This window comes from Penicillium brevicompactum, assembly GCF_028827555.1.
Source record: "Penicillium brevicompactum strain IBT 35665 chromosome Unknown utg000001l_segment0_segment0, whole genome shotgun sequence".
In the NCBI taxonomy this organism is placed as follows: domain Eukaryota; kingdom Fungi; phylum Ascomycota; class Eurotiomycetes; order Eurotiales; family Aspergillaceae; genus Penicillium; species Penicillium brevicompactum.
The window spans coordinates 3,165,262-3,189,804 of NW_026623203.1; the positions used below are offsets into that span (position 1 = coordinate 3,165,262).

The window sequence follows — 24,543 nt, forward strand, 5'->3', positions numbered from 1 at the left end:
GTAACGAACATATCACAAATTGTAGTAATGTAAGTATGAGTTTGTCGATAAGTGCGACCTTTTTTCTATTAGATCCCTTACCCTATGCCAGCTAGCCAGATTCTATCCAAAGAAAGTATTCATATTACACAAGAGGTGTGGTGGTTGATGACATGCTTAAGATAGCACACGCTAGCAAAATGAAAATGCAGGAATAAAGAATCGTCTATACATACACTCGTTCCAATCATACTAACATCTAACGTAACATCCCCATTAAAATCCGAAATTGACCATCTGAAGGCCTTCCTGTGTCATCAAATCAGACCAATCCACATCAAAAGTGTGTCCAACCCTCATCAACCGCTCCAGCTGTCTCTCATAGACAACCTGGAGAATAGCACGAACAGTCGCTGCATTGCGACCCATGCCATCCTCCTCATCCTCCATGCTAGTCATTAATTCCATCGCCATCATCTTAATACCGCTAGCCGAAGCCGTGGCGCCAGCTAGGAATAATGGAAAGACCAAGAAGTGACGATCTGCTCGGCGGGTATGCGTAGTCCTCTCGGCTAATCTTAAGATCTCGTTTGCGTGGTGGTCTATTTCCCCGTCGGAGGAGTATTCGGACTCCACGCGTTGACGGGGCCACATGCTGCTATACGAGAAGAGCTGGCAGGTGTGATATAATGTTGCTGACTGGAGGGGGTTAGTTAATTGTAACGAAATGGAGAAAGGTAACTGACCTGCTGCATTAACTCCCTAGACCTTTGTGGGAGACTGTCCTGGTGCTGGTGAAGGAATGCGACATCAGGAGACTCCCAAAGTCTACTAAGTGCCTGGCGAAGATCGTTGATCTCTTGTGATCGCGGATTGAACTCGGCATAAGGCAGGTTCTGCTTATCGTGTCGAATCCGAGTAGCCAAAAAGCCAACTTGCGCGGCTAGTCGGAACGTATCATGATATAAACGCATGATTATGGGTAGACTCTCGTGCTCTCCGGGATGGATGACGCTATATCCTTCAGGGGAATTGGGGTAGAGTAGCGACTCTGACCCGGGAAGCATTTGGTGGTCGATGATGGCGCGGACAAACTCGCCGGTACCAGCCCCACTGAACAAGGCATACAGGTCGATGTGGGATACCCACCAGATGATGAAGGGGTGAGGCTCATGGCCGTACTTGGCTCGGCGGAGGTAGGTGATGTGAAGGAGACGGGAGATGTGGTGGGACCAGAGATTTGAGCCATGCGGCTCGGCGGCAGCGATCTGCAGAGGTAAGTATGGGGAAATGTGATATCAGATTCTAGACTCACCTCATAGATAAGGAGGAGGAAGTGGGTGAGGAACAGGCCATCGGAAACAAGGTCATCGTTGTTTCGTAGGCTGTTTTGGAGTGATGGGAAGGCTTGTTGATAGTATTGTAACGCATCAACATTGTGACCTGTGCCGCTGTGTGAGAGACTGAGGGCCGAGACAGCCATCATAGCGTCGGAAAGCTAAGAAATTAGTATCAATGCAGTAAAAATATAGTTTGATACTCACAGGAGGAAATCGTGTGGCTTCCTGCTCTAGAAAGTCCACATTGAGGGTCATGAAATGATTATCAGATCCATCATCAAGATTATGATCATGAGGGAACAATTGCCTCCATACAACGTGTCGGAAATGTGAGAAAAGAGTCGAGTCTTGAGATTGTTGATCGAGGCGCGGGTCTAAGAATGGAATTTCCTCGACCTTGACTCCCGGTGAGGGAAGAGCAGGGAATATCGGTGATAGCGACAGATTGCAAAACGGATCCGAGATCTCCGAGGTAGGCGAGAATTTAGAAATCTTGCCATTCGACGGTGAACGTCGAGTGGTATCTTCAAAAGTCTTCAGGATAACCACATTCGGGTCTTCTCTCACACTGCATTCACTGCGTGCGACCGATGTCGGACTGGTGGCCGCGGAGCTCCTACACTCACTGGCAGACTTTGATCTAAATCTCTCCTCGTCTGCATATTCAGGCAAGGAGGAGAAGCTGTCTGGTGTCATAACGACATGGTACGTGCCTGGGCTAAAAGCCTCCGCTTTCCTTTCCCGGTCCTCGTCGGAAGTGAGGGTGGAAAAGGGTGGCAGAGAGTCTCCAAGGGAGAAATAATCTGTTCTCTCTTCAAGACCTGCAGAACTGGGCGAGGTGACTACTCTGGTTAGTAAATATACTACATCAGCCCGGTGAAAGGTGCTTACGATCCCAAACGACGTGGCCGTTTGTCTTAACGTCGGTCATACGACCCATAATGCGGGGGGTGTCATCACGGAACGCCAACCGAGGGCGATAATCGCAAGTGTGGCCCAAACGGGTGCATTGCTGTCAAAATGTGAGTAAATGACAAAACTGGGGTAGAATGAAGAGGGTGAAGAATGCCATACATTGCATTGCGGGTGTCCTTCATCACATTTGACTGAGAATGTTAGCCGGGAACTTGGGAAACTTGGGGGCCAAAACGGAAGCATCTCTCACCCTTTCGACTCTGCAAGGAGTGTTAATTAAGACTTCAGCTGAACCAGGGGGAAGACAAAGAACTCACTCGACATGTCCTAAACAATAGTAAGCTTGTGTTCTTGTGTTGATCGTATACAGGGAAGGTACTTACCAGCAACCTGTCCGAGACCGGGGTGGCAGACGAATGCGTGGTGGCGCGATGAGTTTGTCGGACTTGGCAAGCTCTGCAAAGAGGTCTTCCTTGGGCGCGATGATGGGCAAACGCAGTGGCGGTTTCCCCGAGACTTTGCTCCGGCGGTTCTGCATCACTACACTGACCGTCATAAGGCTGGGGGAGGGTGAGTACAGGGATATATTTATATCGCAGAGCAGAACCTTGTAACTTACAGAGAAAAAAAGGGAAAATAAGGTGAGAAAGTCAAAGAATGTAAAGCTAATTAGAGGAATGATGTGATCATATATGTAGGGTGGGGGTATTCAGGGAAGAGAAAAAAATGCATGGTTCGTAGAATGGCGCAGCCCTGTTTTCAGGCTTGACGGGTGGCGGGTGATCTGAATCTCGGACGCGAGAAACAGGTCAGATACCGAAGTAGATGTCCGGTTCGATTAGGAAGGGGGTGGAAATCTAGAGAAGCTAGGTCTAAACGAGAGAAAGCGGACAGAGAAATGAGTGAGAGTGAGAATTTCGTGATGGCACGCAGATGCCAACCATGTGGAAAGATACTATTATTACTTTTTTCGTGCCCGAATTGGGTTGTCCCCGGGCACTAGAGGGAACTAGGGAGAGACTAGAGCGTAGAGAGAAAAGATATAAAGGTAAGGGGACAGAGGGACAGAGGGGGGGCTGGCTGAAGCCACGTAGAAAACGATACAAGGGACTTTTATCGGAGCCGAATGTTTTTTTTTATTTAGTTTTCTTATTTATTTACTTCTGAGGAGTACTTCGTGTGAGTAAGATAGGGTGGACACCTAAAGTATTAGGGAGAAAGAAAAAAAACGGGGGGAAAGGAGCAAAAGAGAAAAAGAGAAAGTCAATATGCACCCACCAAAACTAAGGGCAGTCTCGATCGGCCCGGGCCCCCGGTCTGGATCCACGCAGTGTGAAGGGGCACGATTTTCGACTCCTCCGCATTCCCAACGGACTTGGCCGAGGATTAAGCGAGTGGCGCAGCACTAAAGGGTATTTGAATCATGATATGGTTCATTATCGTCGCCTTCTGGACATCTCTGCAGAATCCGTGCCTGAGATCCAATTATCTCGAATTTAACTCAAATAAACATAAATGGAGAAAATGATAAATTTGGATTTATCGCGGGTTACTACTGTTTTGGGTTTAGCCCCCACCCGTGTGATTGGTTCGATTTCCCTCGATCGCTGCAATCCAATGGTTCTCCTCGTCGAAGGTGTGGTTCAACCAATGATCACCAGCCCTGACTCAGGTAGCCACGTGGGTTAGGGCTTCGTCCAGGAGCTTTTGCACCGTTCCGGACCGCTCGCTGCCTCTCCATTCCCGCAGACTGGTGACAAGTGCGTCGGGCGCTGACCCCAGTTTCAGGTATGCCAGAATAGCTTCTGCACGACCCTTGCGGATGGCCTCGACAGATCCATCCAGCTCCCGGATGAGAAGTTTTGACAGAGAGTTCAAGGGGACTATCTGTCGCTCACCGGAGGCATCCGAGATCCACTGATCCACTCGACTGAAAAACGCCCGGAGCTCTTCGTAGCCCGTGCTGACGACCTGTCGTCCACCGTGTTGGAGGACCTGGTCCAGGAGACCGGTCATCTGTTCCACGTACTCTCCCAGCGCTATGGTTAGCGTTAGCAAGGATTTGACGCTAGGGGAGGGGTGGTTTTGGCACTGGTCTTTTCCTACTCCGTATAGGGGTGGAAAATATTCGAAAATAAAAAAAAACCAGATTTACCAAATTCTCATTGGACTGACCTTTTCCTGTATCCGGGTTGAAACATTGCAGGAGGCATTGTATACACGCCGCAAGGGTATCGTCCTGGGCCGAGCCATGTTTAGACTCTACCTCCATTTGATCCTCCTCACACATTTCTTCCACCACGGATGGAATGAAATCCAAAACATCAGGCATGAAATTCAAGTCCTTACGTACTTGTGCGATCTCGCCCATAGCCCGTAATCCGTGCGGGCGGTACAAAACGTTAGCTCGCTTCGCTTCGCGAACCGTAATCGTCTGACATACATTAGCTTTCCGGACCCCTTATTCCCGTGTAGAATCATGCAATCATCATCGCGGGGAAAGTGGCAAAAAAGTCTCACCTTTAGACTGGTTTGTTCCTTAGTCTGCCACTTCTTCGCCTGGCTGCTGAATTTCACTAGTGCCTTCAGCACGACCTCTTTACCCTCCCAGGTCTTTCCCGCCAGCGCGCGCTCCAGCACCGGCCAAACCAATTGAGTGGTCGGGAGATCGATCTCCGTGTCAAGTGACAGCACCGCCTGCGCTATCGCCCGTGCGGCCGTATGCTTGATGGCCCACCGGGGAGAGTCCAAATTATCCGAAACAAGGCCGACAATCTCACGGATGTAGAGCGACACGGCGCGCGAGCCACCGACGTTGTCCTGCCAAGTTTTCTCGAATTGATCTTTCACATGCTCGTCGCCATCGTGTTTGCACACGAAGATGAAGGGTAGTGCGCTGGCTGCGAATGCCATGAAGCGGTCATTGGACAGTTTCGAGGCTGAGTAGAGAATTTCTCCGGAGATGACTCGGGGCGTTGCGTCCTCAGCTGTGAGGTAGAGATTTTTCGCGAACTCAATGGTCTTCAGGGTACGGTCGTCCGAAGCGAGCCGCAGGAGGTAGCCCATAGAGGAGCAGTAGGATGCGCTGACCGTCTCGTTTCGGTCGACAACGTACTTGGTCAAGATCTGGATGAACCGGTCTGCGTAGGGCCGGAACATCAGGGTCTTCATGCTAAGCAACACTAAAACGCGACTGCAGCCCACTTTGGAGGGCAGGCCGACGGCTGACCGGAGGACGTCTTCCAGTCTCTGCGCCAGCTCATCCATGTTGCTTTCATCAAGACTATCAATCAGGTATCGCTCAATCACCTCCATCATTGGAGACGTCCGAATGCTGGAGAGGCGCATTTTGTCAATCTCTTGGCCAGTCAAACCGTACTTGTCGGCATTTAGATGGACGTAGTTGACAGCCTGGGGTTCCAGCGAGCTGAGTGCACTCAGGAATTTCTCCAGCATGTTGGGAACGTGCGGGCGCAGCAGGCTGGCGGGACTCTTCTTGATCATCGAGATGAGAGCACCAATGGCATAGGTTTGAACCTCCTCCGCGCTAGCATCTAGTCCCTTGTCGCTCAAAAGGAATGGAATCGCACTTTTGAGCAGAGTTTCTGCGCGCTTCTCCGTGCCACTCGTCTCCAGTGTGCGGATGACAGAGTTGGTGATAGTCTGGCAGAGCTTCAAAGCGGCAGTTCGAACAGACTCCTTGATATCATCCAGTAGTTTGAACGCTTTGCTATAGACTTCATCGAGGTAGTGGGCAAACTTCTCCGGGCGGCGGCCTTGAATGAGGTCAGCGACTGCAGCGCAACTGGCCTGTCGCACACGCCATTCGCGACCGGCAAGAATGCTCCTCAACAAATCTTGCATAATCTCATCAAAATGTGTGTCGATAACCACAGTAGGGTCCTTGACCAAAGCCTGCCAAATGGTGTTCATAGACCGTTGCACATTAGGATTGGGGTCAAATCTGTAGCGGAACAACTTGGGATAGATCTTCGGATTCTTAGCCAGGTATCCATCGACGCTAGAGTCGGAAAAGATGCTGCTGATCCCAAATCGGCCAAATGCCGCCCTGTTCGTCCAGATGGCATTGTTCGAGGCCAGCGACATGAATCTGTACACCAGAGTCGGGTCACCAGCCTCGGCAGCCAGGTTCATGATATCCTTGTAGGTGTTCACAGAATTTCCCTCGCCAGTGGGCAGGGCTCCGGGTTCAAATAGCTGGGTGTCAGCCTCAACTTTGCCACCCCCGAGATTGGGGCCCGTTGCAGTAAATGAATCGACCAGGTCTCGGACCAGATCGTCCTTCAGGGATTGGTCGCCGATCTCATATACAAGGCTGAGTCCGTGCGCACCGGTCTCCTGCACCACCTCGTCCCGATTTCCAAGGAGGCTGCTGAAGGTAGCTTGGCACTTGCGCAGTCGTTCCTGCATCTCCTGCATGTGGCCACAGTTCTTGACAAGCGACAGGAGCCAGATGGCAGACGCCTTTCGGAGAGATGGCTTGGGCGCAATGCAGTCAGCAATGATCTTGTCGCAGATTTTCGTGAACACGGTGCGTGGGACGTCGGAGTGAGGGAAGTCAGCATCGACGTCGAAATCTTGAATAAGCGCGCGAGAATCCCATCCAGTTGCGACATTGCTCAGGGCGTCGCCGATGGTGAATTGAACCTCGGGGCTGCGGATCTCATGAAGACTGTAGAGGGAGTCGAGGAAAATACCGAGCAAGGTACCGTCAGACCGGGAGAATGTAAGGGTCAGCAGACCCAAAGAGCTGATAGGGATTTGGTTCTCGGTCTTGGCGTCGCGTGAGAGTTTCTCTTGGATCTTCTTCCAGCCATCTTCGGGGAGAATATCGACTGAGAGTACTCCGGACAAACTCAGCTGTCCGATCGCCTCTTGTGCGGTTCTCTGAAGGAGCGTGTCTCGAGACGCGTCAAGGATATCAAACACATTCTCAACAAATTGCTTGACCTGCGCCTCCGGGTTTCTTCCGAGTAGCCCTCGGTATGCAAGTCTACTCAGCAGGTATGAAAGCGCCAAGATTGCGCCACGAACTCGCAGCACCTCTGAGCCAACGGCAGTGTTCCACGTTTGAATAACACTGGTCAATTGAGCAGTGAAACTTTGTAATTGTTCCTCTGGGAAATCTGGATGGGATACCAAAATACCAAAGGCGCGCGCAGTGATCCCCTGGTTATCCTGATCATTGCTGCAGATAGGCTCCATCAAGGACGCGGCACGTGAAATCAACTGCCCAACAACGTCATCCGGTGCCAGTGAGCAAATCTCCACGAAATGAGCACCGCACTGGCGCAGGCCTTCACGTCCACCGGTCACAAGACCTTCAAGAGTACCGGACAACAGGGCCCCCACAGAGTCCTTGGCATGCTGTCGGATGTACTGTCTCACAGCCGAGCGGGCTTCGGGGCTGGTAGAGAGAAGCACTTCTAGCTTATAGTCCCAATCCTGTTCTAGGGCCACGGTGATCCCGACGGCAGAAAACGCTTCCCAGAGTAGTGTATTGCGGAGGAATGATATGGTAGGGACAAAGGAGCCCTTGTAAGGCCCAGACAATAATTGTGACGCAGACATGGCCTGAACATTCAGGTGCTCTTCTTGACCACCCGAACCCAGCAGAAACCGGGTTGTCTCGTCAAACTTCGGAAAGTTGAACCAGGATTCATCCTGCTTTGGAGCTTCCGCTGATGCAGACCACTTTCCGTCTTTGGCTGGGTTGAGGAGTCTGTACCAGTATGGATGGAGACCCTTCTTTCCTTCTTCAACAATCTCCTGCTGCCTTTCCGGGCCTCTTGCAATAGCCATCAGGTCGATCCACCTAGCAACTACATCAGAGAATGGAAGGAAACGATTGGCAAATCGCACGGCCGCATATTGAACACCACGAACGGCGCGGTAGCCAGTATCTGGGTCGACGTCTCCAGGCTGCATGCTCATCTGGCGGACAAGGAATGGCCGCAACTGGTCCTGGAACGTCTTGTCGTGGCTGTCGAGCGATGAATTGAGAATACTTCCAAGTGCCTGGTCAATGCTGACGAAGATTTCAGAGCTCGAGTCATCCGCGCTCAGAGAAGCAAACAGCCAGCGTACGAGGTTGAACTCAAAGTTTTCTTCGGACTGCAGAGAAAAGTCGACTTTAGGAACCATGATGCCTATGCTTTCATAAGCGAGTCCTCGCAGGCTGAGGTCTGTTGCTGGCAACTTCTGCCCGCTGGCAGCCGGGCTGGGCCATTGCTGAGACTGGATAAAGTCCTTCAATCCTTCAATCAGCTTGGGTGCGATCTGCTTGAGATCGGAAGGTGCGCCCATGCGGACAACCCATGTAGTAAAGGTAAAAATTTGAGTTCGTAGCTTCGATGCCTGCAATCCCTGAGCGGATCTTGCGGAATCAGATAAAAGACCCTCTTCAACGAGTCTCATGATCCTCTGTGGGTCTGAAGTAGCTTTAACGGATTTGCCAAGGAAGACCAAAAGCTTTACCTGGAGCGGCGGTCGTGCGGGAGGGGCCCCAGGCGTTCCAAAGTACATATCGTAGAGCTCTTGCACGACATCCGGGTTCTCAATGTCCGCTGTAAATCGCTTCAAGGTCTCATCACCCAGATCAGCGAGGCGCGAATTGGCATCGGCCGAAGCAATTAACGATGGCAAAAAGCGCTGAGGATCTTTGAAAGCACCACTGCCGATAAATCGTAGGGCGGTAACTTTTGTCTCTGTCAGGTTCAAACCGCCATCCGCGGAAGGATTCCACGTTTCATTTGCGGGAAGACCCTTGTTTAAGAATGTGTACTCCTCAGGCGATAGGCCAGGACACGTTGTGGTCTCTTTCGGTCCAGGGGTGAGGAGCAACAACTTTGCCAGCCAAAAAGACAAGAACTGAGAATCCTCATCCGACATACCCAGGCGATCCTTCAGAGCTCGATCTTCTTCACTCCCCTTTGATGGAATTTTCAACAGAGGCAGCAAGCGCAGGACCAGGTTGAAAACGATAGCACCCTGAGTGGGCGAGGTTCCAATTTGGGAGATACCCTGGAGTAAAGGGAGAAGGATATCAACTCTGGCCTCCGACCCGAGACGATCGATTCCTTGCTGAGCATAAATGAGATCAAAATGTCTGACAAGTTGGGATTTCTGCTCTTTAAATTGCTTCAGCAGAGCTGCCACGGGTAGTTGAATGGAGGGGTTCTTGACTCGGGTGTTGACATGCTGGCAGACCGAGATGATTTTGTTGCGCACATCCACGCTGTCGGAGCTCAGTTTCAACAGCAACGGCGCCAGGTATGTTCCCAATAGTGTCTGCAGCTTCTCATCTGTATCTGCCATGGCAATCCTGAATTCCACCTTGCCTATCAGGGTCAACTCACGAGCCTCGGGGCTCTGTGAGTCCGCCATGGTGAGAGAGGGTTGCTGGAAATCGAGTTTACTCTAGCAGAGCATCAAACAGAGAGTCAAGGTGAATCAAAATTAAAACCAAATCAAGTGAAACTAAACAAAACTTACAGGCAACGACAACTCACGTCATCAAGTCGGTCGAGCATACTGCGGGCAGATTGGACTCATTAGTCATCACTTAGTCATCATTTAAAGGACCGCCTGGGCGTACTAACATCGTACATTGAGACTATTCTAAATTAATTAAAGCTAATGCCCGCTTGTTCTCTGCTGGGCGGCCTCTCCTCTCAAAAACCGGCCAACTTCTCTCTCAACATCGGTTGAGCGATCATTGCCATCTCCCTGTTTGATGTTGCCGAATAGGCATTGCCAGAGGTCATCCTTCTTCACTAGCTCTCCGTCGCTCTGCATCAAGCTCCCAAGGCGGGAGTCTTGGATTTCCATGGAGTTGGCAGAGTCGATGGCCGTCTCCGTCAAGTCCTGGACAACAGCACCAGTGTGAGCTCGCGGGGCATTTTCACGCTTCTCTTTTTCGATGATATGGGCCAGTCGGCGCGTGACCGAGAGCTCGTAGATAGACTCTTCCACTGTCCCGGAAACAAGGTACATCCATACGGTAGTTGGCCGGTGCTGACCGATACGGTGCACTCGAGCAATCGCTTGCAGCTCTATCGCTGTGTTGATGAGCGGCTCGCACAGGAAGACATGAGTTGCATTGATCAAAGTCAGCCCGGATGATTGCGCTTTGCCATGAAGCAAGAAGCATTCAATCTGTATAGGTTAGTAAGTCACAATTATATGGCGAGAGTGCATACATACCCTTGGATCCGTCTTGAACATCTCAATGCCATTCTTGTGGTCCACCGTAGTGCTACCAATGTCAAAGCGAGCGAACGCCGTCTGCAACACTTCGACGAAACTCCTATACTGAGAGAAGACAATAGACTTGGCTCCCGGGTCGTGCGCCCGCAGCCAAATTATATGTCGGGCCAGTGTGTCGATCTTGGTTCCAAACGAATCCTTCAGCTCCACGTTTTTGATCTCGCTCATAAGCCCAGAGCTAATATCGCTGTAAATAGCATTTTGAGAATGGCCTGTCGCATTCGGCTTGGCATGCGAGTCTTCTTCTTGCGCCGAAAGGTTCTGCGGTTTGTATGTGATCGGATGAAAATCCTTGAGGACCAGCCTTTTTTGCACATTGGACAATTGTGGTGCGCATTCCACCAAAGCCGGAGGCAATCGGTGCAAAATTTATGGCCGCATACAGTCAATACCCCTGGACGTATCAGTGAGAACGCAATACAGTCGGGAAAAAAAATACTCACCATCTTCGAATGAAGACTGACAGATGATGCATATCCTGGCGCTGTCATCGGCACTGGAATCCTCCTTCAGGTGAAGTAGATATCTTGCTTTGGACTTCAAGGTAGATAGCCTCCCCTCGATGAGTCCCTCATTTGCTACTTTATCGGCAAAAAGCGTATCATTGAGCGGCATACCCGCGCTCTCCTCGTCGTATGGCGCAACGGTGTCTGAAATCTGCTGCAACTGGCGATAGTATTCAAGTCGATTGTTCATCGCGTCACGGAACATCTCGACCTCTCTCTCCATACCATTTGACGCTTTAAGTTGATCGGAAATCATCTGGCCTGCGTTCTTCAGAACCATCTCGACAATCTCATGCTCCGCCCGAGCGCGCGAATTTCCAGTGCTCGCCTGCCATTCGAGGGTGGTCAAAATGCTCCTGAGCTCACTGATAATCTTACGGAATGACCCGAGCTCAGGGTCTGGCTGAATCGCGTTGCGAATATCCATGATGTCAAGAAACAGCGGAGGTGATGGTCCTTCTCCCTTTTTAGCTTGGGCGATACCCGCTTTGACTTCGTGGGAGATGAGGATGTTTTTATCGCCAGTGAGCGCGTCGTGTCTGTCGGCATAAATCGAGCGCAGGGCTTCCATATAGACATACATCTCATCTTGATGTTTCGTTGACCGCTCGTATTCGTCTCCCTCGAGCTCTGCTTCCTCTTCTTGATCAATCAATGGTTGGGTGACAAGCCGGATCATGATTTCACGCCATTCCTTGTACTGCTCCGCATGCTTGTTAAGCGCATCGCACAGGTCTTCAAAGTTGCTGATCACGTTGTAAGCCTCAATTCCTCCGCTGTAGATCTGCGGATCCATTTTCGGTAGCTTCACAAGGGTATTCTTGCTGGCCTTCTCTTTAACTGTTTTCATGTGACGCTCCACCTTTTGAGAGACATCCGTCAAAATCTCTTTTCTGATAGCCTTGGCAGCCTCATAGGCGTCTTCCTCGCGCTTTTGAAGTTCTTTGAACTCATCCGAGTCTGGGGTGGTCAGATTCGTGTCACTTTTGATTTGGTAAAATGCATTAGCAGTAAAGAACACTGCAATGTGCTGGACCTCAAGTGCCGCTCGAAGCTTGAGCCGGCATTGACCAAGGAGGCTGTTCTTGTCCGCTTCCTCGTCTTCAACCAAACTGTCGGCTTCATTGCCAGCTCTCTCTTTAGACAAACGCAATTGCTCTCGGCTGATTTTGACCAGTTCAGTAGAACGGTCCAATGCTTTCTGCCAAAGAGCGAGAGCTTCTTGGCGTCTCTTTGCATTCTCCAGGAGCTGACCGCGCCTAAGTTGAGAGAGAAGAATTGTCCGCTCCTCGGCCCGGATGTTTGCGTCATTGGTTTCAATCATAGTATCAAGCACTTCCTCCACAGTCCGCAGAGCGCCTCCACCAACAACTCGGCGTTTGCCCCCACCACTTTCAGGGTGGAGGCAGATTTGGCGGAGTCTTGTCAACCAGTGCCGCATCTTTTCGACGGTCTTAGGATCAGACGGGTCCCAGTCACCCCGAAGCGGGGCTCCCATATTATCCAGGCCACAATCCAAGGCCATTTCATCGAACAGTTGACCGTATTGTTGCTCTTCGACCGCAGTGAATGGAGTAGTTATAACAACTCGCTTTTGAGGTGGTAGGCGCAGCTCGTCACGCACCAGATCCTTACTGTGTCGCAGAGCAATCGTGCCGATAATTTCAACCAAGACTGACCCAAAGCGCGAATGCAACCTCTTCCAGAGGGGGTTCGAGAAGCAATATGGCCTGTACTGAAGAAAGAGCAAGAGGCCAAACAGGTCGTCGATATTCTTGCGCAGTGGAGTGCCAGTAACTGCCCAAGCGTTCTCCCGGGGAATCAAACGAGCTACTTGCGCCGCGTTGCTGACCCCACTTTCAACCATTTGAGCCTCGTCCAGACAGACGCGCCACCAGGAGATGCGAACCAGTGGTGTTTTTCTCTGTTCAAATCGCTTTTCGTGACGCAAATTCCGTTCTGGGGCGGCGCCGGCGTAGTGAATTTCCTTAGAAATGACGTTGTAAGTTGTAAGGACGACATCAAATTCGGCAAGTTCATTCATCAACATGTCGTCGTCGGCTGCTTCTTGGCCACGCCTGGTAGGAACATTGCGTTTGATGCCGGTGTAATGATGCACGCTCAAAGAAGGAGCATGTCGATTCAGCTCTTGTTTCCATTGTTCAAGGATTGCTGGTGGTGTAATGATTAAAGTTGCCCCGGAAGCCTTGGGGCCCTCAGGATCGACCTTGGGTGTCGCAGCTCGACGATTCAAACATATCAAGGCAATGACTTCAACGGTCTTTCCCAGGCCCATTTCCTCTGCAAGGATCCCGCCTCTCAAATGATGAGCAGCATCAAACCACGCTGACGTGTCTCTGATTAAAGTCATGAAAAGTTGACTGAAGTAATAAGTCTTGCCATCGGCATCTTCCCGACAATGAAATGACGCCGGCAGGCCATCCGCTTCTGATTTCATGGGAATTAATTGCCCATCTTGTTGAATATCCTTCCCTTCTCGCTGTAACAACCATCGAACTGCGCGCTTTTGGAACGGGAAAAGCTCGCAATCGACACCGGGACATTTGAGGCCTGCTGCTGTTGTATCTGGAGTTTGAGGAACGTGAACGCTGTCATAAAACTCGCGAGGAGACCATTCACGATACACTCCCATCATTGCTTCCCGGCGATTACTCTGCGCGGGGATGCTCGACAAGCGAGAGCCCTCTTGAAGCACATACTCTGTGAAAGCTTCTAAAACCGAGTCTTGCATGGACTTGACATCTGGAGATTCCGGGGAATCTGCCCAGAGAGTGACTACCTCCAGGTTCAAATATTCACTCTCAGGAAACGCATGTAAATGCGCTTGATAGCAGGCAATTGGATCACGCTTCGAAGCACGCTCTGCTGGTGTCAACTTGCTTGCAAGCTCAATTTGTCGAATGAGATCAAATAACGCGGCATCGTGACATGAATAGGAGAGGAGCTGCTTCTTCTCATAGTCGAACAGTTCGAGTTGCATGCAAGACGACTTGCCACCCATCTGTTGAAGGCCTGAATTGGCTGTGACAAGAACAGGAAACCGAGAGTCCTTTTTGAGCGAGTGGTAGTGGTGTAAAAGAGTGTCTGGGATTTTCTGTCCGCCGGTGTCATTGGTCAGTACTACGTCCCTGGATATGAGCTCTCGTCATCCAACTTACAATGCGCAAAGTCAATCGTGCCAATGGAATATAACCCAGAGGAATCCCTGTATCCGTGACACCATTTTCTTGAGAGAGACTCCATTGTCCAGCTTTAACAACCTTGCGCCGTTTGGTAGGAGGGGCATCGTCACTGGCGGTTTCGCATTGCTGAAATACCGGAAGTATAGACTTTAGAGCATTGTCTGTCGAGGGGTGTCAGTATGATCATCACGGAGGGTCAGCGACTAGTAATGCATCCGTACCTGGCAGAATTGCCTCTCCCACGAGGACCGTCATGCTGTTCAATGCAGCGTTGCCACATGGAGTTGGAGAGCAATGAAGGCGCGATTATGATGCGCGGAGTACCCAATCTTATCGCGCTTATCGACTCGTGACGATAAGATACGGCTAATTATAAATCCGAAGCTGCAGGAAGTATTCGGTTCCGCCAATCAACGTCATACCGCTGTTTTGCATGCACCTGGGCTACCCTCCAGGGCTGGGCATCAACTTCATACGGAGTCAGGACCCTCGGGACCTTCAAAAACGCCCAGTGGATTTTACCACGCCCCTCAATATACACAAAAAGGCACCCCTCTTAGGCACCAGGCTTGGTTGTACAGCGAAAGGCAGAGCTCCCTGCGATTAAAAAGCTTCCGACAAAGAGGGAAGTCTTAGTACTAGCTAGGGATACTGTTCGGAGCATGCACCCGGGCATGCGAACGCTACGCCAAAAGATCAAATATGCTTGAGTAGGGTGCTCACTCATGTCTGGACCGCTATAAATACTACCAACACCATCAAATGCCACATGGGCAGTCATGCATGATAAAGGATACAATACATATAAGAAAGGAAGCTCTTATGTTGGATAAAGCTGAATAACTTCAGTCCGGCTGGGAGAAGATTTTCCTTCGTCTGCCACAGCTGCTCGACTGTACTTGCCCTGCTGAAGAATACAAAGAGTATGTCAGAGAGGCCCTACGAGATGGAATCGAGGCCGCAAGCCTTGGCCCTCAGGCTGCGGAACAAAGTGGCTACGACAAGGAGGATAAAAACCCGTGGTCAGAATTTTATTCAGACTACCACATGCGACTAGTTGCAGGACGCGTCCATATCGTCGATGCAACAACCCCTGTTCCCGGAGGCTCCGACGCAGGAATTGTTCTCGTGATGTGGTTCGACCAGTGTGGACGGGCAATCCGTCGTTCTCGGCAGCCGCTAGAGGATATATTGGAGATTGCCAATGTTTCCGATGCCACGCTGAAAGAAAATTCGTGTTGGGCCAACGTCCATATTGGCCAATCCTATGAATGGAGGGCGCCCCTGGGTCCCACCTACGAGGACAGAGAAGAATGTTCCGGGTAGCGAATTTTGGTCAACTGGAGTGTCTACTTTGAGGGTTTGTGTCTTTCACGATACTCCCGTTTGAAGCGAAGACATTTCGTTGGAACCTTTGGCCACCCATCTCACTCTCAAACACATGATGCGTATCACCCCAGGAGGTCATACCCTGTCTGGTAACAGCATTCTTCCATGCAGTACCAGCCTGGCTCGTGTGCAGATAAGATGGCCCTGTGCCCATGGTAAATGTGGAAAAATCGGGTCCTCCTGTGCGTTCAATATCAAGGCCTCTCTGCATATGATACTCGGCCAAAGATCCATTATCCGACGAACCAAGTGATGCATTGACATGCAAAGGGTACCTGAATATCACACTATCTGAAACAAGTGTGTTACCAAAATTGGTGACAGTGTGATTGCCAGCAGTGAGTTGTGTGTTGATCTGGACACGTCCTTGATAGCTGAGTAGACCCTGATGAGAGAAATAATATTTCTGAGACCACGAATGCAAGGATGAGGTTGCCCTGAAAGATCTCTCAACGGTCATCGAATATGATAGCGAGTCGGTTTCACCGGTTTGATTTCGGGTCAGGTTTCGAGTCACGGCGAAAGCTGGCATCGGGGCATCCACATCAGGTGGCTTGCTCTCGGAAACAATCTTATCCGCACCTGAAGACCGATCATCAAAGTAAAGGAATATGTTCCCTGTGATAGTCCAGTAAGAGTTCACCATGTTTGAGAATGCGACATTTCCGTCCGCTGAGACATCTAGTCCGGTGACTCGAATCTCAAACGAATGCTGCTCGCCGTCTTGTATCATAGGCAGGAATGGGGAAATGTCAATCTCGGGCTGACGGAAATCGAAAGCGTCGATGCCAACAAGGGGACTCCAGAATACCGCAGCTATCCCACCGGTGAAAATCATCGGAAACGGCCAAACAACTCCTGCAAGAGTCCCATCTATATAGAGTTGGATCTCACGAAATGGCGTGTATCCGTACACCTCTATCACGGTCTTCTCAAAGGCTCGAGTGTCCTGGGAGAAGACATTTTCCCACCAGAACTCTTCTTGCGATTGTCCACACGCAAATATCGAAACGACTGCACGATATGCCCTTTCTGGGATCGTATGAATGACCGTGGTGTTGTCTGAAGGGATTTGGAAAGCACTCGCATTGTGGAAAGCTGACCTCTGGGCCGAGATCGGAAGTATGAGGTCTGCTGTTCTGACGTTGTCTTCGTATGAAAACCGTGCCGTCAGTATGACATTGAACGATCCGGTGTATAAGTCAGTAATGAGATTGTCCAAATCGAATATGAGTGTTTGAGGGCTCTTCCATAGCGAGTTGTACTGTGACATCTCTTTCATATAAGTCCATACAATCCCATCCTCCGTCGGCTCTGCTGTTGAAGTCCGGAACACCTCGATGTCCCCGAGATACAACGAGGCCAATCGATCGAATTGTCTTCCCCGGGAAGTGACAGTGAGATTGATCCGGACGGTGTCAAACATGCAATTCGGGGGCTCATAATTTCCTGATATGAAAGTCAGCTCAATACCCTATCAATGGATTTTCGAAATTCTTGCCGACAAACGGGGCTCCGTAACTTGCCCCGAATACATGATCCACGAGCAGCACATCATCGCAGCCTGTGTTTCCACCAGCTTTAAGAGAAACAGAATGGTAGATCTGGAACACGTCCTGCAATTCTGAAGTCGGGACGGATGGCGAAGAATCAGAAACCCTGGTCAGACTAGACGCCACAAAGTAGGAGGAGATGGTGAACACGACTATGCTCGCGAATAGGAGCGCAAATATGCATGCCCAGAACAAGCGCTCGGTGGTTCGGCGGTCCCACGAATATTTAAAACTGCGGCATTTCATTTTGGGCATGGAAAGCCCTTGAGGAGTCAGAAGTATCGCCAGTCGAGAATAGATATTCTGCGCAGGGAACTTCCAGCGGAGGTCATGGCTAGTAGCACTGTTGAGGAAAGAACTAAGCCAAGCCACAACTGTAAATGGAAGGGAGCATGAAAAGGGGAAACCACAAGCCTGGAGGATCTTATAAATCAAAGGTGAGAAAAATTCCTTGGAGTCTAGATATTCAGCAAAGCTAGACGAGCAGAGAGTATGTGTACAAAAGAAAAGAAAATTGTCAGACAGCGTCTGATGTAACCAAAACAAATCACTCCATATCCAATGCAAGTGCGGACCCAATGCCACTACATAAACAGACGCCAGGCACCAAGAATAAGAGCAGCGGTACCGGTGCAAACACCCATAAGCCATTGCAAAGTCGAGAACTTGACAGCCTCCACTCGCTCTCTTAACCCAGCGACCTCCTGTTCAATGCGCGTTTCAGTCTCCTTGATCCGCATCTCCTGACTGTTGGCTTCTTCACGAATCCGACCCTTCTCCAGGTTCAGATCTAGCCGGACGGAAGCCTGCGTGCGGCCGATCTCATCGCGGAGTCGCGAGTTGAGCTTCGCAAGATCCGCTGTGATCTTCTCATGTTGTGAGCGGGTGGCATGCGCCTCGGTGGAGTCTGAGTTGAGGAGTTCGGAGCGGAGTTTGGCGAAATCGACCTTTTGTGTGTATGTTGATCGTTCCGAATCTGGAACGGGTGTTAGTGACAGACAATTAGTGTAGTGCCGTCATAGGGCCGTACCTTCTCGGAGGACCATTGTTCGAGTCAGGTTTTGGATCGATTCTTGGATGATATCATTCAGGACCCGCATCATGGCCACGGATTGTTCCTCGCTGAAACCCTCGGTTTGGAGGCGCTTGACGAACTTTAAGGTATCAAAGTGGTGGTCTCTAGGGCGAGCAGGGGTCGCATGGAACGCGCGACGAGCTGGATTGAAGGTTGCGACATATACTCCATTGTGTCGGATGGGGTTTGTGTTCTGGGTGTTCGGCTTGGTAGGAGAGGGCTGTCGGGAAACGAGAGCGCTGGAGATGAAGGTTCGAGAGGAGGTGGAAGCGATGTGTGAATGTTGGAAGGACGAGTTCGATGAGTGGATTGTTCGTTTTAAAGGAGTCCAGCCTTGGGAGAGTGGGCGCTTTCGACCGAGCGCGGGATAGTGGGATACGGTGATCGAAGGCCGGGAGGAGGAGCTATTCCAGGTCAAGCGAGGAAGGATGGTGCGCGGAACCTCCGCGACGTGCTTTTGTGATGCCATGCGGATGACAAGCCGAGTTTTGGTGGTATGGATTTAAAGATGTTCTCGAAAGGAACGAAAGGTCACAGGCGGCCGGGGCCCCGGGGCCCAATCGGAGGATGACTAAAAAAATCGGGAAGCCCTGACGATCGACAGTTTCCCGTCGGCCCCATCCAGTACGGAGTACGGACTTAAGGAGTACGGAGTATGGATTGCAGAATGCAGGATTTGTTCTATTTGAAACCAATCTTGCAAATTTGGCCACATATCAACCGCAGGAGAACGCTATCACAATTCCATGATATAACCTTGAATCTATAGGTCGAACAGCTCCTTCAGCTGCTTGATGGTATCCTCGGGGCCATCGACGGAGTGTCCGATGGTTCGGGAATCTTCGTAGATTTCATAATCGTTGCCTCCGACAAAAGTCTTATCACCGAAGAAGTGAATAGTCGTGTATTCGATGCCGGTGATACCCTTCTCGGCTTCAATGTGCTGCAGGCAGTAAGTCTTGTCCCAACCGGTGGGGAAGACGTCAAAGGAGATCTGGCCACCGATGGAGTAACTAATGCCTTTGGTCAGTATGAACCGTTGTAGAGAAAAGATGAATGCTAACTCACGTGAGACCATAGTCGGGGAATTCCTTCTTCAACAATTCCACGAGGTTCTTTCTGACATTGTGGATCTTATCAAAACTATGCAGACCAGTCAGCATTTCATACACTTTCAAGGTCCCAAAGGCAGCCAGGATATAGGAACATACGCTTCGAACTCGTCACGCTCCTCGATGCTAGCAGCACGGCCAACAGGGCTGATGTTAACCATTCCATTGCGGAACTCGACGAAAGTACCGCGCTTGCGGGGCAGCTTGGTGTTCGCAATGTACTTGAGGACAAAGTCGACCAGCGCCTGGTACTTGTCTTCACCAAGCCATTGGATGAAGTTGTTGCTGGCGAGGGTTTTGCCGAGACGGAATGCAGTGAGACCGTTCTCAGAGAAGCAGAAATCAAAGAGGGAGGTGACATCAACGTTAGGGGAGCCGAGCTGTTCTTGTTGCTTCACGAGGTTCGAGCCGCCGACCTGAGTCACGTTAGAGACCGTTTCAACTGATTGATTGGGAGACGAACGAATCCAATGGCGGTCTTGTGGCGGAGGCGAGAGAGAAGCTCAAGCATCTCAGTGGAGGCATGCTAGAGAAGCAATTGTTAGCAACCGATTGCGCAAAGTGATTATTGAAACGTACTCGTCTAGCGGGTGTGAGGGTCTCGTCAACATCGAACAGGACAACAGTGTTCTTGATGGGACGATCCACCAAGGATGGGTAAACGCTGGCAGCTTCAGTCATGTTGGATAGAGTGTTGAGCAAGAGATTGGTCAATGCGAAATTCACCAACACCTCGGGGGGTAAATAGACAGAGGGGCCTTTTTGGCCGCAAGCGGTGAGCAATGGCGGGATCGTTAGCGCGGGCGTCCAGAAGCAGAAGGCCACCTGGACTGTCTCATTCACGATTTGGCTTTATGATTGACTCAAAAATTAGGGTCGTCCTCGTGTCCTTTTCAAGTGTCCATTGACCACCTGGGCATGTTGTAGCCCTGGAGTGCTTGGGCTCACTCGCTGGAGTAGCTGTTATCGATAAGAGATAGAGGGGTTAATATATCGGAAGTAGATGTATATGAAACAATGTATGTATTTCCTTTGCCTTTCTGTATGTGCATCAAATGGCCTACATATTAGCTAGATTAGACACACCCAACAATCAATTCTCACACCCAACGCCCAAACCGAACCAGCTCAGTGACCCATAGTAGACTGGAAGACCTTCGCCGCCAGCTCACTCAGTAGCCTCGTCCGGTCGGGCGTCGGGAGGTCCAAGAAAACCTCGTAGACACTCTTCCCCTTTGCATCTCTGACAGCACCAAGACGGTTGCCCGCGACAGCACCGGCAACGGCACCAGGGAAGTTGCCAACGATGAAACCCATCGCGCCCCCACTGACACCACCAACGAGAGCCCAGAATCTCCCAGTCGGGCGTGTTCTCCTGCCGCCCTCTCCATCATTCTCCTCGGCGAGACCTTCCTCCCGCAGCATCTCCTCAAACACCGATCCGAACTGGTCGCTGTCGCGATCGTCGCGACTACCACCGAAGCCAAAGTTAGACCAGGAAAATCCACCGTGCGGGACCTCCTCCTCCGCTTCAGTCTCGGTCTCGGCCTCGAAGGCTCGAGTGGAGTCATAGTCGCGACGACGTGTGGAGTCAGATAAGGTGTAGTAGGCGTCGTTGATGTCTTGGAATTTCCTGGTGCGGGCTGGTCGCTCCGGGGAGTCGGCGGGGACTCGATCCGGGTGGGACTTTAGTGATTCCCTGTGGATGTTAGAGTGGTCTAGATGTTGATATGGTGTGACTTTTTCGTACCTCTTGTAGGCAGTGCGGATCTGTTGTTGGGTCGCATCTTGGGTGATGCCCAAGATCTTGTCTGATCAGTGTTAGTAGAGGTGGTTTTAGTGCTAAACCGGTGACTTACAGTAGTCGGGGCCTGTAAAGAGGTTAGTACGCCGAGCGAAACTTGTTGGGTCTCAACTTACTTGACATCTTGATTGAGGTTTAAAAGGAAAGTGAACAGAGTAGAAGATCAATCATGGAGTTGGAATCACAGGCAGTGACGTCGTTCGCGCCTCAGGCAGATTATTTACAATGTACCATGGTTCAAGTGACTTTCAATTTAACTATGGAACTAATTACATTGATGACGATGCAAAAGTACTCGTACTTACTACTTGGGCATCACACTTCAACATGTTTGAAGTCCATACTCCATATTGTTCTACACTGCGATACCAAAGGAGACTAGCCTCGACATGTCTGAGAAGTGTTCGGGATTAGGTTCAGCCCAGCCACCCTCCCCGCCAGGGGGGTTTTCAGTCCTCTGGTCGTGCTTGAAACATCTGTTAACAAGCAACCTCCTCCTGCGTACTCCATACAGACCAATTGTTCAGTGGCCACCTGTCAACGACTAATTTCCTGCATGAAATCGGTGGAGCAGGTGCACGTCTCGGCCTAGACCTCACACAATCCGCATTGCTGCAGCTGCTAGTGGCTGACCTGCGTCCTGACTCTTTCCATCTTTGAATTTTGAATTGCCACACAGCAGGGTGAAAAAAAAAAAAAAGTCCCAGGGGCAGAGCACACAAAAGGACACAAAAGCCAATTAGAAATTCCAATCCCGTATCAACAATCCAGCTCCCCTCGCTTCTCACCAACTCTTCAAGCGCACCATCAGCAACAATGGGTTGGTTCGACGGTAAATCGTCCGTTTCCTCAGCAGGCTATACACGCCGGCGGTCGCCAACACACCACAAGTCCGAACACAAGTCCGGGTTTTCCACTCACCACTCGCGACACTCGGCGCCAACCTTCTTCACCGGACTCGGCGGTGGACTGGGCGGGAGTCGAACAGGCGGCCGAGCAAGCCCTTCTGTCTTCTCCTCGTTCTCCTCGTCTTCTCGACGCGCCCGACCCCGTGAGGGCTTCGTGCAGCGTATGATCCGCGACATCAAGAAGCTGTTCCGTGACATTTATCGGTACATGCGCCGCAACCCGATGAAGGTGTTCATGATGGTCATTGTGCCTCTGTTGACCAGCGGTGTTCTGCCGAAGCTGCTGGGCTTGATTGGCATTCGGCTGCCGCATGCTGTGATCTCCGCTTTGGGTGGTAGTGTGCCGAAGCCTGCTGGATATGCTGAGGCCGGTGGCCGTGGCATCTCTGAGAACATCAACAGCCTCATGAGCATCGCCAAGATGTTTGCTTAGACATGAAGCCTCCCCGGCTTTTGTCTGCTCTTTGCTCTGCGACACTTAATGATCATCACGATATACCGACCGCGCCATTTGTTATGCCTTTTCTTTTCGATACTCCGATGTTTTCCTTTCTCTGCGTTCTCGATCCGGTGTTGTGCTGTGTACTGGGAGGCTATCTGGGACTCGATAGATCTCGTCTTTCCTGTTATCTTGCTTTCACGTTGCGTCTGAAAAAGCTGTTCATTATGAACGACCTCGAAATGAAAATATTTGACCCAACGTGTCGGACCACTGGAGTGGAGGTCCCTTTTTATTTAGTAGGCTAATCACGTATGGGTGCCCAAGTCCGGACAGCTGTACACCGCAGGTAATACCTGCACCACTATGCGGCCCCTGAGGACCCGCCAACGAACTATTGACCTGGCGACAAATCCATCCGTGCCACGTAGAGAAGACAAACCACTTCCAAGGTTGCAAACAGCAATCCCACTTGATAGCGGCCACAGTCTACGATATTGCCTAGTGACATCAAGACCTTGTTTCAATTGAAAGTATGTGTACATTTTAATCTAGCTGGGTGTTGCTGATTTGGTAGTTCTATAGCAAAGCCAACACTTTTGGGGGTAGGGATATCGGCATCAACAGGCAATGAAACCCACGCTCATGATCGCTGGGAGCGCTTGCCGCGCTTGCGAGAACGAGCGTTGGAGGTAGCAGTAGTCTCAGCTTCCTCAACAGGTTCCTCCACCTCATCAGAATCCACGTCGACTTCAGCGGGGGATGTTCCCAACACCCGACCGACGGTACGGTTGAAGGCCCAGAGAGGAAGCTGGAAGACCATGGTCTGACCAATACCGGGGCGCTCAATCTGATCAATATCCAAAAGGAACTCCTGGCGCTCGCCATCCTCGTTCTGCTCCTCCAGGAACACATTTCCAACAGAGTCAACGATCAGCGTCTTGCCGTTCTCGGCAACAACGCGCTTCCGCTCACCAGTGCTAGCACGCTCAGTGCTGGCAGGCTGCTCAGTAGGAGTCGAAGTACCAGAGGCACGAGCACCAGCCCGACCACCCTTCTTATCCTTCTTGTTCTCCTTGTCCATCATGCGCTTCTGGCGACGGTTAACAGCAACTGCACCGGCACCCTCCTCAGGCGCAGGCGCAGGAGCCTCAGCGGCAGCATCGAGTCCAGGGATACCGCGAACACCGATATCATCACCCCAGGCAGCGCGACGAGCCTGTCGGATGTAGCGATCGACGAATTCGCGCTGGCGCTTCCAGCCGAGAATCAACGCGGCGTAGTGTGCGCCACCGCCGAAGACCAGGAACAGACCGGCCAGCACGGAGCCCAGACCGGGACGGAAGCGCGAGTAGTAGTATCCGGTGCCCTTCCACAGGGGGAAGCCGTTCTTGAGGAAACGGTCGTAGCGCTCGCGGCCGGGCCCACGCAGGACATTGGCAACGAGGTTGAGGCGGGTGGAGCGGGCGTGGGCGTTCTTGGTGGCGGCATCGATTTCACGCTGGGAGGGACCCTTGTTCACGTTGACGCCCTGGTTGGACTTGGCCTTGCTCTTGTCCTTGGAGTAATTGGCGATGAAGGCGCGCTTGACCTTGTCGGGGTGAATGGTGCGAGACTTCTTGCGGTAGGCTTTGGTGATCTGTTCTTGATTGGCATTGGGGCGGATCTCGAGGAAGTCTGCAGGTGGTTAGGTCAGATATCTCTAGGGGAGGGGGAATTGATTCGTACCGTAGAAGGTCACGTTCGCGCCCTCGTAGGTAGCGACATCATTCTGAAGGCCGAAGATCTCATAGTCTGGAAAGGGTCAGTGTTTGGTATAGGAGGTAAGAGGTCACGGTGTAAATTAACCTTCTTTGGACCAAGCGGCGACCAGGCCGAAGAAGACGAAGAGGGAAAGGAAAAGAGCGAAAGGCTTCATGATGATGGAGCGGTCAATGCCGCGGAGCCCAGAATGAGTGTGTTGTGGCTAGAACCAGCTTGGAACGCGAATAAGCAGGTCAGATCAGTGGAGGACGAGGAAAAAGCGGTCGG

General features: G+C 51.1%; 10 protein-coding genes across 10 annotated transcripts; 2 read left to right on the plus strand and 8 right to left on the minus strand.

Moving 5' to 3' along the window:
- Positions 1 to 255: 255 nt before the first annotated feature.
- Positions 256 to 2,259, minus strand: N7506_000985 (uncharacterized protein; the record flags this gene model as incomplete). The annotated part of the gene is made up of 5 exons (XM_056950281.1): positions 256 to 678; positions 726 to 1,247; positions 1,295 to 1,477; positions 1,524 to 2,161; positions 2,211 to 2,259. The coding sequence occupies 5 exons, from the start codon at positions 2,257 to 2,259 to the stop codon at positions 256 to 258; spliced, it is 1,815 nt and encodes a 604-aa protein (XP_056816196.1).
- A 1,643-nt stretch (positions 2,260 to 3,902) lies between these two features.
- N7506_000986 (ECM29 family proteasome component) lies at positions 3,903 to 9,641 on the minus strand (the record flags this gene model as incomplete). The annotated part of the gene is made up of 3 exons (XM_056950282.1): positions 3,903 to 4,264; positions 4,410 to 4,644; positions 4,755 to 9,641. The coding sequence occupies 3 exons, from the start codon at positions 9,639 to 9,641 to the stop codon at positions 3,903 to 3,905; spliced, it is 5,484 nt and encodes a 1,827-aa protein (XP_056816197.1).
- A 249-nt stretch (positions 9,642 to 9,890) lies between these two features.
- N7506_000987 (uncharacterized protein) lies at positions 9,891 to 14,487 on the minus strand (the record flags this gene model as incomplete). Its single annotated transcript, XM_056950283.1, has 5 exons — positions 9,891 to 10,412; positions 10,461 to 10,765; positions 10,967 to 14,144; positions 14,209 to 14,393; positions 14,454 to 14,487. 5 exons carry the CDS (start codon positions 14,485 to 14,487, stop codon positions 9,891 to 9,893), a joined length of 4,224 nt encoding a protein of 1,407 aa, XP_056816198.1.
- A 524-nt stretch (positions 14,488 to 15,011) lies between these two features.
- Positions 15,012 to 15,558, plus strand: N7506_000988 (uncharacterized protein; the record flags this gene model as incomplete). The annotated part of the gene is made up of 2 exons (XM_056950284.1): positions 15,012 to 15,056; positions 15,082 to 15,558. 2 exons carry the CDS (start codon positions 15,012 to 15,014, stop codon positions 15,556 to 15,558), a joined length of 522 nt encoding a protein of 173 aa, XP_056816199.1.
- A 10-nt stretch (positions 15,559 to 15,568) lies between these two features.
- On the minus strand, positions 15,569 to 17,420 carry N7506_000989 (uncharacterized protein; the record flags this gene model as incomplete). The annotated part of the gene is made up of 2 exons (XM_056950285.1): positions 15,569 to 17,095; positions 17,157 to 17,420. The coding sequence occupies 2 exons, from the start codon at positions 17,418 to 17,420 to the stop codon at positions 15,569 to 15,571; spliced, it is 1,791 nt and encodes a 596-aa protein (XP_056816200.1).
- Positions 17,421 to 17,758: 338 nt separating this feature from the next.
- Positions 17,759 to 18,718, minus strand: N7506_000990 (CCDC90 family protein; the record flags this gene model as incomplete). The annotated part of the gene is made up of 2 exons (XM_056950286.1): positions 17,759 to 18,150; positions 18,205 to 18,718. 2 exons carry the CDS (start codon positions 18,716 to 18,718, stop codon positions 17,759 to 17,761), a joined length of 906 nt encoding a protein of 301 aa, XP_056816201.1.
- Positions 18,719 to 19,012: 294 nt separating this feature from the next.
- On the minus strand, positions 19,013 to 20,042 carry sec53 (phosphomannomutase SEC53; the record flags this gene model as incomplete). The annotated part of the gene is made up of 5 exons (XM_056950287.1): positions 19,013 to 19,262; positions 19,318 to 19,392; positions 19,461 to 19,777; positions 19,825 to 19,887; positions 19,941 to 20,042. The coding sequence occupies 5 exons, from the start codon at positions 20,040 to 20,042 to the stop codon at positions 19,013 to 19,015; spliced, it is 807 nt and encodes a 268-aa protein (XP_056816202.1).
- A 447-nt stretch (positions 20,043 to 20,489) lies between these two features.
- Positions 20,490 to 21,288, minus strand: N7506_000992 (putative DnaJ chaperone (Caj1); the record flags this gene model as incomplete). Its single annotated transcript, XM_056950288.1, has 4 exons — positions 20,490 to 21,060; positions 21,112 to 21,172; positions 21,221 to 21,232; positions 21,282 to 21,288. The coding sequence occupies 4 exons, from the start codon at positions 21,286 to 21,288 to the stop codon at positions 20,490 to 20,492; spliced, it is 651 nt and encodes a 216-aa protein (XP_056816203.1).
- A 693-nt stretch (positions 21,289 to 21,981) lies between these two features.
- Positions 21,982 to 22,506, plus strand: N7506_000993 (uncharacterized protein; the record flags this gene model as incomplete). The annotated part of the gene is made up of 1 exon (XM_056950289.1): positions 21,982 to 22,506. The coding sequence occupies one exon, from the start codon at positions 21,982 to 21,984 to the stop codon at positions 22,504 to 22,506; it is 525 nt and encodes a 174-aa protein (XP_056816204.1).
- Positions 22,507 to 23,155: 649 nt separating this feature from the next.
- N7506_000994 (uncharacterized protein) lies at positions 23,156 to 24,430 on the minus strand (the record flags this gene model as incomplete). The annotated part of the gene is made up of 3 exons (XM_056950290.1): positions 23,156 to 24,189; positions 24,241 to 24,306; positions 24,361 to 24,430. The coding sequence occupies 3 exons, from the start codon at positions 24,428 to 24,430 to the stop codon at positions 23,156 to 23,158; spliced, it is 1,170 nt and encodes a 389-aa protein (XP_056816205.1).
- Positions 24,431 to 24,543: the final 113 nt, after the last annotated feature.